This window comes from Columba livia, chromosome 1, assembly GCF_036013475.1.
Source record: "Columba livia isolate bColLiv1 breed racing homer chromosome 1, bColLiv1.pat.W.v2, whole genome shotgun sequence".
Lineage (NCBI taxonomy): Eukaryota > Metazoa > Chordata > Aves > Columbiformes > Columbidae > Columba > Columba livia.
In genome coordinates this window covers 108,396,830-108,413,294 of record NC_088602.1, presented here as the reverse complement: position 1 = coordinate 108,413,294, position 16,465 = coordinate 108,396,830, and the positions used below count along the sequence as shown (strand labels likewise).

The window sequence follows — 16,465 nt, the reverse complement described above, 5'->3', positions numbered from 1 at the left end:
AGGTTGCTCAGAGCCCCGTCCAGCCTGGCCTGGAATGTCTGTCTCCAGGGATGGGGCATCTACCACCTCTCTGGGCAACCTGGGCCAGTGTTTCACCACTCTCATTGTAAACAATTTTTTCCTCATGTCTATGTTGAATCTCCTTTCTTGTAGTTTAAAACCATTACCCTTGTCCTCTTGTAACAGGCCCTGCTAAAACGGCTGTCCCCATCTTTCTAGTAGGCTCCCTTAGAGCACTGAAAGGCATTATCATAGGTTTGGTACAGAAATAATTTGACTGTTGATAGCCAGCTTAAGTCTGTCATGGCTAACAAGTACAGCTGCAGCACTGTTCAGTCATGGCTAGTTTGCAATACCAGCGTAAGTCCAGAAAGCAGAACTGCTTTTTATTATGCCAGAAAATCTCAGATAATAAATTCTGCTCAAATACATTGCAGAACCAACTCATATCTCAGTCCCGTAGTCCCAAAACCACGAGAGCTGGAAAGGAGAGTGGAAGTTAAGGACATCACCAAGTAGCTCTGAGCCAAGTCAGTCTGGTTGTAGAGCATTTTGAGTCCATCTTTGATGTTAGAGGGCTTTTTCTGCTGTGTTGAGCTCAGGCTCACTCCATCTAGATGTCTTTGCCAGCATACTATCCACTTTTCCCCCTCCTCTCTTCTCCTCCAAATCAGACATACATTAGATAGCCTGGAGCATTAATTATATCAGCTTTTTGATAGTGCTGATGTACTTTATTGTTCTACTTTCACATGCCAGGTGTATTTAAGACTTTTTCAATGGATATACACCTAATTTTCGTAACGTAGTGCTTATATTATTGATGTGCACTTTTATTACTCATGCACATGCACGAATGTGTAAATATACGTTGGAATCTCTATGACTGGATTTTATATCTTCATTTTATTTGTCAGGAAAATCCATTAACCAAAGCGGAGTTTGTCCATCAGGATATAACCAGAAAGAAACAGCAGTATACTAACACTAGAAAATCTATTATTTTAGTGGAGCTGCTGATGCCTAGTTGGCAGTATTTGATCTTACGGCAGTTAAATTTTGTGGGTTTAATTGGCAACTCTCTTCTGAAATGGTGTACTTTTGTTGAAGTTATTAATACATGAATATGTAATCTGGTATATTAATGCTTCTTTATGCATTTTAATGTAGAAATCAAGCCAGCAAAAGCTCTGCTTTGCAGTCACACCACAGATCAAACAGCAAGGATATACAGACACTAGGGGTTGGCGGACCAAGAGAAGAGGGTCTTCCAGCAAATGAAAGCTTTTTAAATGGAAACCTTCCTGGAGCTGCCCATAGTCCAATGCATACAAAAAAATCAAGCAACACACCTGGATCTGGCAACAAGGATCTAGCCAATAATAACATGCCACATCTTCTCAGCCCAAAGGAAACAAAGGCCAAAACAGAATTTGATTTCAATGTAGACCCAAAAAGTTCGGATGGTCCAGGCACAAAGTTCCTGAAGTCTAACACCAGATCTCAGCAGAACCGGCACTCATTTATGGAAACTTCTCAGAGCAAAACTGGGACACTGCAACCCGGTGACAAGCACAGTCGCCACAGCTACATTGATACTATCCCACAGTCTTCTAAGAGTCCTTCGTATCGGACAAAGTCAAAGAGCCATGGGGTTCTGACAGACTCAAAATCTGTGGGCAACCTGTCTGAGGTCAGGGCCCAAGCTGCAGAACCAAACAGCAGCAGGTATTTCCCATCCAGCTGTATGGACTTGAACTCTCCTACCAGCCCAACTGCTCCCCGACACAGTGATAACAGAACTTTGCTCAGTCCATCCGGGAGGAATAACCGCAGCGAGGGTACCCTAGATACCCGAAGACCATCAGCAAGACACTCCAAAACAATGGAGGAGTTGAAACTGCCAGATCACATGGATGGAAGCCATTCCCACTCTCTGTCTGCTCCACATGAATCTTTTTCCTATGGTCTAGGTTATACCAGTCCTTTTTCTTCACAGCAGCGCCCTCATAGACACTCGATGTATGTGAGCCGGGACAGAGTGAGGTCAAAGGGCTCAGAGGGTGGCTTGAGCGTAGGGCAAGGGATGGCAGCCAGAGCAAACAGCCTGCAACTGTTATCTCCACAGGTGCAGCATAAGTCACTCACAAGATCTGTTGGCTCGTCACGAGAAGACTGTACGGAAGATACTAACAGGGTTAGTTCAAAATATTGTCTGTTATGGAAGGATGCCTTCCTCTGTTTCATGTGAGGACTGTGTCCTGCTTGCTTTCTTCTTCTTTTTCTTTCTTTAAAGAATTAATTATTTGCCCTGTTAGAAGGCAAGGGATGTTGGGGTTCTTTTTCAGGAGGGCTAAATATTTCAAGTGCAAAATGGGAGGCTGTTTAGAAGATTTTTGTTTTAAATGGTGTAGGAATAGCATTCTCTTAAAGCACTGAAATGTGAGAACAGAAAAATTTGTCTCTGAAGTTAAAATTTCGTTAGTAGTTCCTAGTCTTTGGTTACGTTGTGTGATTACATTTTTATCATATTGTTTTGCTTAATTAACCTTCTCATTTGTGTTTTTTGTTATCGTGTGTCTTTCTGTTATGAATGCTAATGTTAATTTTTGAAGTCAGCTTTTCACTTGCTTGTAGCAGGACATTAGTGCTGAAATGCCATCATTTACTAGAGTAATATCAAGACCTGCAATATTTCTCTTGAGTAGTATGATAAATGACTGGGGTCATCTAGAGATTTTGTGTTGAAGAAGCCACTGGTAAATTTACTCATTACAGTGACTTCTGTCACTAGATACCATGTTGTATTTTACTGAGAACATTATTTAATAAGTAGAGGAAGGGCTGGTTCTGGTGTTGATTTACATTCCTTACACAACACTTCTGAATCATCAGATGTTTTACACATCAGATGTGTAAAGATGACGGTAAATCTTTGAATTGCTGTACAATTGATTCAAATTGGAGTTAAATGATACAGATAGAAGCACAAAAATGCATTTTTGTTTCTCTATACATATGTGTGTGATAATGTGACTTCTAAGCAGAGAACTTATAGTTCAGATTTTGTTGACACGTTGAAGGAAGTCAAAGAGCTGCAAATATTAAGGTCTAAAAATTATTATTTACTGTGAGAGACTTAAAAACTCTGCCTACTTAGTTTATGTAAGAAATACGCGGAGCTGACTTGATAGTGGTGTACGAGTACCATAAAAGAGTTTTCAGGTAGTGGTTGCCTTTTCAGTCCAGTAGGGAAAAAAGAGCATTATACATTTCTTCACACTTACCACATCTCCATTCAGGATTATGTGTGTTCAACCATGAGTAAAGATCTCATCAAAATAGGAGAAATACAATGTCATAATAATTTTTAAAGCTCCTTAGAATGGATTACAGCAGCTCCATTTCAAAATCAGTTCTTTTTTTCTTTGCGTAGTCATTTTTCTCTTATTTCAGTCAAGTTAAATGTTAATTATTCTTCAAGATGTTACTGTAGAAGGGCAATAACATCAACATTTGAGGTTTTGATAATAAAAACGCATGCTATCTTGTTTTCTTCAGAGCATTAGGATCTTTTTCTGCATTATATAGCAGATGTTAATTTGATAAGTTATTTTATTTCGTAGTGTGTAGAGGCAGATTGCTTTTATTAGGTCATTCTTTATCTTTCGACAAATGGTTGACAACATTTTATTTTAATTAGAAATATTGGTGTGTATCTTAACGCTTATGTTTTTGTTCATTTTGGTTTGTTTTGGAATGCCTAGTGATTTGTAAAGAACTTGCCTTTATCTCTTATGGTCAGTGTTTTTAAACCTATGCCTTCAGGTAATGTTTTAAAATCTGTACTTCAACCATCAGAAGTCTGAAAAGAAAAATATCCTTCTGAAATGGATGGCAAGTTTGTAAATTCACAAAGCTGTTTTTGTTTCTAGTACTTTCAACAACAAATCAGAATTAAATTCTCAATCGTATGCCTTGTAGAGACATTTCACAATGAAATCATTCTTTGGCTTCTTCCTATCCTTTTTTCTTTTCTTCTGCTACATTCTGCATTAGAAGTCAGAAAACTTAACTTCCCTCAGGATTACTGAGCTAAAAAAAATCAGGAATAACCTAAGTGTTCTCAAAGATTCTTTCTTGTTTTCGTATCACTTTTTTCCATTCAGTTCTACTGGTTCTCTCTCTGTGCTCCTATTTTGTGAAGTTTCCTCACTTCCATGTTTGTCTTTTCTCATTGATTTTCTCTTTAGCTCTACCAAGTCTTTTTAAAGAAAAACATTCTTTGTTTGCTAGGCTTTAAATCTTGCTTGAAAAAAAAGAAAAAAGGACTTGCATTCACTGTTAGTTTTGCGGCTTTTCCAGTCTCCGTACAACACTTCTGTTTCAAGGGTTCCTTTTTATTTTAAATTGAACATACACAAAAGGGGGCAAGCAGAAGAAAATCAAGTACAAGCTGCTATTACTGTCTCATTTTTGTAACTTAACTGCTAAGCAGAGGTATCTTACACAACTAGTAACTTAATCAAATGCTTCAGCCTCCTGCAAATTTTTAGAAGAATCAAGCTGTGATTTAAAGCCTTGTTTTAGCTCCATTTTTTGTCTTGGCACAGTTTCAAGGGTTGTTTTATCTGTGACAGTGAGGCCAGATCTTTATTACTAAAAGGCAAAATAGATTTTGCAAATCACTGGTATAGTGAACTGGAATCCCAATTTTTAGTTCTCATTGGGGTTTTTTGTGGTTTTGTTTTTTTAACTTCTGTTGTCCTTGGGCATTCTAGATTTAAATTCATATAGGGGTTTCAGTACAGTTTCCTGTGGGGTCTTGTAGACACCAGTGAATTTTATCTGGTTGGTCCATGCTGTGGGAAAAATTGCAGCATCTAGTTCATTTAAGAGTGGCATTAAGTCATATTTGGTGGCACATTACATGCACATGGATGTTTCGAAGAGTGTACTTAAGCTTTTACTTGAAGTACTGTACCTTCCAGGAAGTACTGTATTCAGGAAAACAGAGTTAATTAGAGGTAATTATATTGTTTTTGCTATCCTGTCTGACTTTATTATTTAGCTTATACATTTCTTAGTTCAGGGACTACCTCTTATTTTGCATACAGTAGATTTTGTGACTGTTGGTACCTCTACTGCTACTGTATAACAGCTGATAAGAGATAGTGCTTTGGTGTTGCAATTGTCACAAATTATATGCATTTCCTGTTTGCTTTTTAAAATTTACCAGTAGCAGAGTGACCATATTTCATCAGAAATTAATTCAACAAGGCATCCAGTAAAAGATCCACCAAAGATGTTACAACTGCATTTCAATCACAGCAAAAATTTGAGAGTCTGAATCATGGTCAAGTCTTTAAAATTACAACTAAGAGGCAAAATTTTGTTAATGCCATTGTGGAAAAAGCAAGCAGACAGCAAAACCAAATAATTATTGATTACATAGTCTGTGATTTGATATTGGCAGTTATTAATAACATGAAAGGAAAATGGTTTGGGGTTTCTTGCTTATCTATGATGGTTAAAAACTGCAAATCAGTTTATAGTCTTTCATTTTAAATAGTTGATTTTACTTTTGTTTAGGGTGGAGCATATCATGATCCACACACAGAAGATGGAGCATCTTCTAAGGAAAATAGAATTCTGTATAATGACCCTGTTCCGAGAAGAGTTGGCAGCTTTTACAGAGGTAATTTTATGGTGGATCTTTCAAAATTAAACAAGAATTTTAACAAGGAATATAAATTAAGTAGTGGAAATTAATACAGAGAACTAACATGAACAACTAAAAAAATGTATTGGAAAAAGAGTAGTTACCCCACTTTCAGAGACTAGGTTGACCTGCTATGTTGTCTGCACCAACTGTAGTAGTATCATATTATCTGTTTCAAAATGGTAACTCACTTAGACTGAAAAGTATTTCCAGTGGAGTACCTTTTAAAACAGAAGATAATTATCATGGGGAGTTGAACAAAGTAAATAATTATTACCAGAGTAAATAGTGAATTAATAGTTTAATTCATATTTTAAATTCTTATTAACATTATATCCGAACACCTTTGTGCTTGTAACACATTGACATATTGTGGTGCATGAAACTGTAATGCGAGTTTTTCATTGCTCCAAACCTATATTCATTTATCTTGTTCAGAATTACTAAAGATCAGGGTTTCCTACAAGCAGAAGCACACTTACATCATCGCAATTCAGAATAAATAACAACACAGAACTGTGTATGTGCATATGTATGGATGGATGGATATGTGTTTGTGTGTGTGTCTATGTGTATACACACAGACAGATATTGTTCTATTACAGTACACAAAAGATGGTGATTTCTAGCAGGTGCCTCATGGCTAAACCTGGGTTTAGCCTCTCAAAAAAGACAAAGGTGATAAGAAGCTAATTACAGTTGTGCAAGCATTAGGACGTTTGTGGGGCTCCCCTGAACCTTAAGAAGTCCCAATCAGCTAAAAGTAGATTATGAGTCACCTAATAACCTTAAGTGGAGTCACAAATCTCTCTCTAATCCTCTTCAGGTTGATCAGCTGGCTGATGACCTGATTTAGACATGTTAAAATCTGCCAATCCTTCTAAGTATCCCATTGTAATATTAAAACCTGTGAGCAATATCCAAGCTTGTACTGTTTTGAGCAATGCTTTAGAATGTAAGATTTTGTAGCACGTGCAACAGAGAATCCCTAAGAATCCTCAGTCCTGTGGTGCTTTTACTGATCCTTAAACACTCCTAAAATTGGACATGGATTATCTTTCTTCTTTATACATAGTGAAACAGAAGGTCCAGGGAAGAGTGACTTTCCGTAAGTCACGTGCTAAGTAAACTGTAGGTCTGGGTTTGCATTCAATTCCTTATCATAAACTAGAGGTTTCTTCTTCTTTAATTATATCTTTGAAACAACTATATTTTAGTTCACAGACTTCATGATTGCACTGGAAAAACTATGCTATATTTAAATAATACATCAATAATAGTATAGGCAAACAATTAAAAGAAAAAGTTACTGTGAAGAAAGTAAATTCATATTAAAGCAATTCTTAAGTCCTGACTTAACACAGAGGTTGTTAGCATGTACATTTCTACTACAGCTTGAACAAAAAATTAGATCTAGTTTTGATAAATGGCATAGTGTGATGCTGTAGGAATGCTGCAACTAGTGTATCATCAATTCTTAGTCCAGTGCAGGTATTTCTGGTGATATTCATGATTCTAATAAATTTATGTTCTAGATCTGTATAACCTATGTTCAAAACCACAGTACATCTGTTTGAAAAATAAGTAATATCTGATTTTGATCCTTTCATTTTTAGCAAATAATCTCTTAATTATATTAAAATCTAAAGTAATTTCTTTCAGGATGAGTACTGTTTCTTTTCAGGTCTAAGTGAAGGCAAAGTGTAAACTGTAGTGGTTTGTGTCTTTAATAATTGTATTCTAACCTTTTATTCTATTTGTTGGTTTTAAATATTAATGGCACTTGTGACTCCTTACAGATAGAAATGTTCTCAAATCTAGTAACAGCTTACCCAAGTTCTGATAATGTTCTCTTTTTACAACCAATGTTACCTTGCAAGTATCATAAAACAGCTTTTTTTTTTTTTTTCGGTCATATATAAAGTACAACTGTGTCTTTACTGTCTTGTTTCTGTGAAAGAGGTAGAGAGGAAGCAGACAACTGAAAGATGTGATTTTCGGCAGAGCTCAGTGTATATTGTTTGCTGTTTCTCTGTTCAGTTCCATCTCCGCGTCCAGACAGTACGTACATAGAAAACAATGTGTCAAACAGAGCCTCTGTGTTACCAGCAGACAGCAGCACGGTGGCAAACCACTCAAAGAGACAAACCACCTTTGACACCTGGTGAGTTGTTATTTACACAGATGTGTAGAGAATGGCAGGGAAAAAAAAAAAGAGTTTTAACAGGAGGGGGAAAAAAAACATTTAAGTTTTTTTTCCAAATTTGCGATTGTCTATACATGTTTCATTGCTTCCTCTGACTAAACTTGTCATAACATTGCATGTTTGCTGTCCCTTTTTGAGCATCAAGAAATATTTCGTTACACTATCACACTGAATGCATTAAAGATTATATACTTTTGTCCAGTCTTTCCTGATTTTTTTTTTCCACTCTTAATCTTCAGTTAAAGATAATACAAAGTGCTTGTGTGCATATAGTATGGATAGCAAGGCCGTAGCTTTTTTTTGTGGATTCCAGAAGCATGAATTGTCAGACAAACGGGAAAAAAAAAATCAAAATGCGTGTTTCCATATATAAAATAGGACTGTATTAATGAAGAATATAATATTTGCTCTACAATGGGGACTGCTGCTCTTTTTGCTTACGCACCACAGAAGGAAATGAGTACATTCTATGGGAAAACGGACTAAGCAACATCTTAGTGTTGTATATTGATTTTAAAAGATTAAAAGCGTCACATGGCTCCATTATATAACATAGAACAATTAAGTATAATTACACTAATAGAATGACAGCGTATGTGTAGCTTTGCAGGACTTAAAGGGAACTATCTTAATTTTGTTGCTCTGAGAGCTGTTCAGCTCTAAAATACTCTTAATCTTCTATTTTGCTCAGTCACATAAAGCACACAATAAAAATAAGCAAATGGAGCTCCAGAGGATTGGTGGGAGGAAAGGACTGTTTGCATTTGCATGGTTCAACTATGCTCCATCCCACTATCTGAAACACTGCTCTCTGAAAGTGCGATAAAATCATGCTATCTAAAGAACTCTTTCAGTGGTTTGTTGACTTAATGTGTTTTCACATGAACAACCTGTGAATTATCTGCTTAAATAAGAAAGGGGGGTGAGGGGTGGGGAAGGGAAGCAGCTGGTATTTCAGCTTGTGTTCAGGTTATATACCCGTGTCAGTAATAGAAGATGTTCACTCCAGAACCCTTGTCACTTGCCCTGGCTGACTAGAGTCTGCTTCCTGTCCTCCAGTAGCTCCACCTACATCCATTTTCTTGAAGTTAGCTGAGGAATGCAGTCATTTATGTAAAAAAGATGGTACTTATGTTGTGACTTATGTGGCTAAATAAGGTATTTATTCCTACTGTTGAACCCTTTTACAAATTTTGTTGTCCTTCATATCTGAATCTTTTTATCTTGCCTATAACACAAGCCAATGGGAATCTTGTTTTGCTTTATATATATATCATTCAGCAATATATTACCTCTTGTTACGTGGTCACTGCAAAGAAACGTGTAATGTCATTTTAAGTCTGAACTGAAATAGTAGCCTATGTAATTAGAGCTGGTTGGGAATCTTTTTACTAAAGTATTTTTTTTCCAATGCCAAATTATCAAAACCAAAACTTTTCAAAGGGACACCAACTGTTTATTGGGAAGATACTTCACTTCCAGGATGGAATTGCCAGTCAAAACCACAGATACACTCAAAATAACAAATATTCTGAGGTCAGCATTATTTTTTTGAATGTGAGGAACTTGAGTGCAGGGCCTTTGTTCTTCATTATTTAAACCAGAGACTTGAACCACGATTTTAGATCTAACAAGTGAGCGCCCTGAACCAGAAGTTAGAGGTTTTTCTGGAGCACATTCTCTGTTTCCCTCAATATATTCTTTTGAAGCTGTTGAAATAGTGAAAAGACCGCAGAGATGCTGAATATGGCCCAGTGAATAAAGCCCTTCATTAACTTTGAGACAGTTAGATTTAAGTCCTTGCTCCAATTAATGTACTCAGATATTTTCACAAAGTGGAACAACTCCTTTGAGAGAAGAACCCACAGAACATGTATTTCTTCTTGCGGAACAGGAGGAATGGCAGTGCCCACAACACCAAGTTACTGCTGTTTTGGCATGTGTTGCTCTTTGCTTTTCCTACTCCCTATTTTCCTGAAATGTTTCCTGCCCAGCTCTACATGTTAACTCTGTGCAAGTTGTCCTGGCAATGGTCTAATGTTGTTGCAAAATTCTTCTGTGCCATAAATGCAGCTTAATCAGATTCCTGAGTGATGTAGAGTCTATGTTCCTCTACTTAATTTTCTGTATAGAAGTTGTGTAAATGCCTATGAAAATGTCGGAAGCTCTAATGGAATGTGATTCTGCTTACATCAATTTTATGATGAAGTAAATATTTGATGTTTGACTGACATACGTAAATGGTGCATGACAATTCGTCTCAAATTATGAGTGACATGTATTCCACCTCGACTTGCCACAACTGTAAAATATTGCTGCTCTCATACTATTGCTTTGTGTTGCTTTTCTTCTGTCAAAGATTTTGTGAATGGTTGCTAGACTGAATTGTCACAGATGTTCCCTTGTCTTTGTGTGCATTTCTTCACTCCGTCCCTGCTGTCCTGCCTCTTTAAAAATAAAGATGTTATAAACTCGACTTTTGTCATCAGGTTTTACTCTTCAACTACTAGATCATTTCTGAACTTCAGGCAACTTGATTTGAAAAAAAGGCAATTTTTTCCTCTTCTAGAAAATATTTTCTTTGCCAGGGTTTATTTTCCTGTAAATGACCGTGAACTTTTTCGATTTTTCCTTTTTGATACCAGAGTGGATGTTTTATTTTCTTTCACTTGTATGAGCTTTGTCTTGAGCTGGGCAAAATCAGTAGGTATAGGCAAGATGCTTAACCTTGTTCTGCCAGTCTGCCAAAATTTTGGCTTGAGTTACCTTTGTCATTGTTATAGTTCTAAATATCTCTTTGGAATAAATTCCAACATGCAGTACTTTCTATCTCACATGATACTGGAAGTGTGTGCATCCATTGCTTGCAAGATATCTGGGGGGTTCTGGAAAGCTTTGTTGTCCATTTAAATGTATTCTTTTTATGACAAACAGCTTGTCATATATTCTACAGCATGCATCGTACCTTCCTGCAAAAACAATAAAAAGAGGAAATCTATATATATATAATATTTATTATTATTTGTATATCTGTATAATAGTAATAAACACACACAAACTTTCATTCAAGAACAAAAAAAAGAACATCCTACTGTTAGGAGTGTCAAAGGCTTACAATTATCTACGTACCATTAATTTTCAAAACTCCAAAATAGTACAGTGTTTTGTAAACATGACATGACTGGCTGTAACATCACTGTATCAGTGTAAGAAGGTAGTCATACTGTTCCTGAAACTTTAAGGTTACCAAGATCTGAGCCAAGCTAGTTTTGGGCTTGTACAGCTGTGTCTGCAGTACAGCTGTTGCTGCCTTGTAAATACTGTCCAGTTCATTTACAGCATTCTTGAATTTGGAAAAATACTAGGAAATTACAAACTTGAAAGCTTAAAAGTCACCTGTATTTGTTACACTGGTTGAGGCTTTAGGCATCTGCTCTGCACAGCTTGAAGATGTTCACTTTTCTAACAGTGTAGCTTTCTCTCTGACATTTCCTGCACTACACTCTCGCATACATATTGTCATCCAATATATTTGCTTTATTCATCTATTTGGCAACATCTGAACCTCCCTACTAGTCTCTTCTAGTAACTGGTGCCTCTTCCCTGACCCTTCCCCTGTCATCAATGCTTTTGTTTTGTACTAAAAATGAGATGATGCAGTCTCTATTTGCAAGGAAGCTTTCCAGAATATGTAGTCATCAATATTCTGTCCAAAAAATAAGCCTACTGAAGTATATGCTTCAGAAGTTTACAAAACCAACCTCTTCCAAATTTTTATGGTTACTAATGTTGAACGATACCAGGGGAGGGAGGGGTGAAGAATGTAAAATATATGTGTATCTATATGCATATGTGTGTATGGTGATCTAGTGGCGTTAACGGCTTCTAGGTGATATTCTTTATATAATAATGTAGATCTGGGGTTTATTCCAGTTAAAAATCCTCTTTTTCCACACTTTAAGAGGAAAAAAATAGTAGCTCCAAGCAAAGTTCAGATTTGATCTTTGATTTTTAAGCTTTCAATGTCAGGCTATTAGACCAAGAAGTTTTAGTATGGGCTTCAACCTGTGGGATTGAGATTCTTACCTTAAGTAAACCATCTATTTGAGGTGCTTCACTAGTTTCTGACATTTTCTTTATGTTGTTTGTGGTAACTCTCTAACTGCCAAGGGTTTTATTTGAAGCAAAGCCAAAAGCTAACTTGGAGAATTAACATTTGTTCATTTAGGTTCCGAAGAAAACTTCAGAGATTTCAGTAACTTCTTCATTACACAAAACCCTTATTGTTTAATTGTGAGCGGTTTCATAAAGGGAGTAGTACACTGGCAGTTAAAGAGGATTTCCAAGCCAAGCTGCCTGCTGAGATTAGGGTTGCTGAAGAATGACTCAAACTAGCATGAGGAATTGCCCCCCCCTCACCCCCCGAATGCTGTCTGCAGTACGAATCTATGGCAGCGTGAGAGCAGCATGCTTCATAGTTATTCTTTTTAGTTAATGTTAAAGCACATCAGTCTGCTTGCCCCACGCATGTTTGCTGCTACACCTCATTGTACCTGCATGAAGTTGGACACCTTTCCTGCCATGGGGCAGTATATGTTGCTGATAATCACAGAATTTCTTTTTATACCTATGCTTTTTCCAAATGTCTCTGATCAGAAGAACCAATGTGATCTACGTTATATGTCCTAGGCATGTGAAGGGCACACAAACATAAAATAAAGCGCAGCATGTTTTGCTGTGGTTTCTGCTGGACGATGAGCTCTCTGGGTGGGGACTCTCCTCTAGGGCTGGGTTTACTTGCTAGTGGAAGAGACACTGTGTAACACATTCTGGTGTAACTGTTTTCAAGAGCTGATGCTTTGTGCAGAATACCAAGATACTTGGAGTTATATTGTAAGAGTTTAGTGTTGAACTACTATACCATACAGATTTTTTTCTGATAATCCTAATTTTTCCTGTACTGCCCACTGACTGAAAATCGTCTTTTGGGATGCCTAAAATATCCCAGTGTCTCATCTCATCGATCAAAATGTTCTGCTCTATTTTTACTCAGTGCAAAATCCTGGTGTTGAAGCTTCCTGCTATAATGCTATATATGTTCACTCTCTTCACGTAATGAGCATGTGTTCTGAAGCAGTTACTTTTCAAGGTCAATGCTTTTTCAGACAACTGTACTGCGACATGAGTCATAGGAGTTAATGACATAAACCAGTCAGTATAAAACCACTGGCTTTGGGGCAAGCAGTTTGAAAATGAGCAGACTTCCCAGTCCCTTATTTTTCTTCTCCAGTCACTATAGCCATAAAGAGGAATTGATGGTGCAGAATTTCACTTCTCTGCTTGTCTGCTTTAGAGAGCGGGTTTCTCATCCAGGTTCACTGGGCCAAAGAAAAGAATTACACTTGGGTGAATCTTTCTCTAGAAGCGTGGCAAAAATTGTCCCAAGCTTTATTCTGGAGATTAAGTTTACCTTTAAAAACACAGCATCTCCATTTTGAAATAGACCTTGAAACAGAAAAGCCAGAGTAAAACATTGAAAAATTTTAAAGGATTAGAGTAATTATATGAGGACTTCTTATGACATGACGGTGGTTTCTCAGCAGCCAACCTAGTCACGAGGTTGATGATTTGTACTGGGGCTGTGGCTTGGGGTAAATATGCAGATGTGGATGCACAGGAGCTCCTTTGGGGAAAGGCTCTGAAGGATTCTCAGCATCATTCACATGACTTGCATAGTACAAGCAGGATATTTGAGGTACATGCTTTCCTCCAGCTTTTCTAGCAAATTAAGTAAAAATCATATAGTAAATAATTTGGTAGATGTTTCTCTGTGTTAAGTCAGTCTTGTGAGTTCATCAAATCTGTAAGGCTGTCAGTAGTCTTTTCTCTCAGGCTTTCTCCTTGGTCCTAATAAAAGACTGCCTTACTGCTGTTACACAGTGGAACCGAATACGGGGACCTGACAGAAACAGGAATCCTTAGCAATCCGATATATTTTAAATGTGTGTTATAAATCTGATAATTATGTTCAACTAGAGATTTTTCCTGTAGCATTGTAATTTTCATGTTAAATCTATGTTGTTGTGACCTGAATGTGTTTCCTGTATTTAGATGTAAGTTCCAAAAATCTAAACTAGGAAAATTTCCACCATCCTCTCTGCCTAGAAATCTTTGGTCTGGGCCCGTTCTCTTACTCAACAATTGCGCTTTATTACAGTGTTTAAACACTGTATGTATTTTTATTTAGAACCAGGTAGCACTTCAAGCTTGAGGTGGTTTTATGTGGAAACTGAGGAATTGATGAAACCACCTGTCAGAGTGAAGGTACTCTAATCAATAAGGAGGATGACTCCAGTGATTCCTATCCCAATTATGTGTTTTGGGGATTTTTGCTTGGGGAAAAAAAAATAGCTTGGCATGTATGTAGTAGCAGCTGAATCACCAGCTGATAGCATAGCATTTAATGCTAGAATTAGAAGCCAAAGATAACTATAGCAGAGAGTTCCGTGTTGCTACATTACAGTTGCTCCAAGGCAAGCTGCTCCTGATTGTCATCCAGAGCCCTTAGAACTGTGGCTTTCCTCCAGGTTTTCCATCAAGAGAGTGGAATAATTTCATTTTTGTTTTCATACAATTTAAAAGTGAAAAGGGACTACTAAGTCATCCAGTATGATTTTCTGTTATGGTAGTTGCCATTGGATATCATCTATTCTCCGGGGCCCAGGCTCAGTAACTTATCTGACGAATGTGTGTCTCCCAGAAGAGTATGAGGTCCTGATTTGAAATGTCAAAGATGGGAAATCCACTTCTTCACTAAGGTGTTTGTTCTGATGGTTAATGATTCTCATGGTTAAAATCGGTGCCTTATTTCTAATATGACTTCTCTGGCGTCATCATCCACCCACTTGTTCTTGTTATGGCTTTGCCCTTTACTTTAGAAATCCTTCTAGTACTCTGTAATTTCTTCCTGGATAAGTACTTGTGCGCCACAATCAAGGAAACTATATGTTGAAGCTGGTGAGGCTGTGTTTTTTAAGATACTAAAGAGGCTGAAATCTCTTGGCTTTTTAATGTAAGCAATTCTTTCTATCTCTGAAATTATTTCTGTGACACTTTCCTGCACCATTTCCAATTTCCAAACTATTTTAAAGAGCACTAGAACTGCATTCAATCATATCTCACCAATGTCTTATGTAAACCATCGTTTTACCCCATAGCAGTACTTTGCATATGTAGTTTAATGTGTATACTTGAAGTAACATGCCATTTATCAGCAGTAGCTAATTCAACTGTGTGGACAAGTTAAAAGGTGGAAATTCAGTCTTCAGGCAAGTCACCTGTTCCACTTTTGGGTCATCTTTTGCCAGCCCTGTCTCACCCACACAGAACAAACTAAGTGAAGTTTTAAAGTGGAACTAGACAACAGTAGATCCCCAGCTTCCCTGGTGATAAATTTGGAACCATGTCAGCAAAGGTCAGGAAGTTCAATTGAAATCGGTTCTCCCTGCTGAACTTCCCAACTCTTGGTTCTCCAGCAAGCATTGGATAAACTAGACCTGTGGTTTTATATCTCATCACCATTTGTATGTTCTCTCAGATCTGATTTTCATTTTCCTAGAAGACCTTGTGTGAGATATTTTTGTTTTAATATTCTGGCTAAAATAAAATCAAAATGCATGCTTTCCTTTTCCCTAAACAACTATTCACTGATTTGAGCTAAACATTTTCCCCTAACACTGTGTTCCTCCTATCCCATTTAGTAAGACTATTTATCCAGTATTTGCATAGTAACCCTTGAACCAATTAATGCTAAAACATTAAGGATCTTTTTGCTTTAATCAATAATTTGCATTCTTTGGCATAAGATCTCATTATTACACAGAAATTACATAATATCAAAATAAAGTCTCTCTTACAATACCTTATTTCATGTTTAGGAAAAGTCCTGAAAATCTTAGCAGTCACTCAGAACAGCTCAAGGAGAAAGAAAAGCAAGGTTTTTTCAGGGCAATAAAAAAGAAAAAGAAGAAATCTCAAACCGTAAGTATGCAAACCCTAAATATGTTTATCAGTTTTGAGTTATGCCATTTTAACATGCTAGATTAGTACCATTCCTGTGTATTATTTGTGATCGTGCCCCCAGGTATCTATTTGTTCTTTTATTTTATCTCTTCACTATATGAAAATTAAATTCTTTCCCTCTTCAAGGTTTATTTATCTGCTTTTTCAAATATTTCTTCACCTACTAGTCTTGTGCATTTTTGTTTTCATTCAGACCCTTTGAGAGCCAGTTTTGATGCAGGTTTTAAGCTGATGTTGTGGCAAATTCTTTTGTGGGGTATGGTAATATCACTCCAAGAATAGCAAATGCATTATTGTGTGTCCTCAGAGCCTGAATAATCTCAGACACCCATTAGGAGGAGACCAAACTGTTATAAATGAGAATTCTGTCCAGTCTTTTTCTTGGCAGTGTCTTGAAAACAGCCTCCCTCTTCTTGCTGCACTGTGCAGTGGGAATAAGGAGGATGTGTCTTAAT

The 16,465-nt window shown here is 37.1% G+C and overlaps 1 protein-coding gene across 6 annotated transcripts in view; it reads left to right on the top strand.

The window, feature by feature from the left end:
• The window catches only part of CDKL5 (cyclin dependent kinase like 5), a 129,349-nt gene that overhangs the window by 100,139 nt on the left and 12,745 nt on the right, over positions 1-16,465 (top strand). For all 6 annotated transcript variants that reach the window (XM_065072074.1, XM_065072046.1, XM_065072067.1 and 3 more), the window contains exons 12-15: positions 1,171-2,197; positions 5,593-5,698; positions 7,763-7,886; positions 15,866-15,968. In XM_065072074.1, coding sequence (XP_064928146.1) covers positions 1,171-2,197; positions 5,593-5,698; positions 7,763-7,886; positions 15,866-15,968 — 1,360 coding nt within the window. The remainder of the gene's footprint in view (positions 1-1,170; positions 2,198-5,592; positions 5,699-7,762; positions 7,887-15,865; positions 15,969-16,465) is intronic.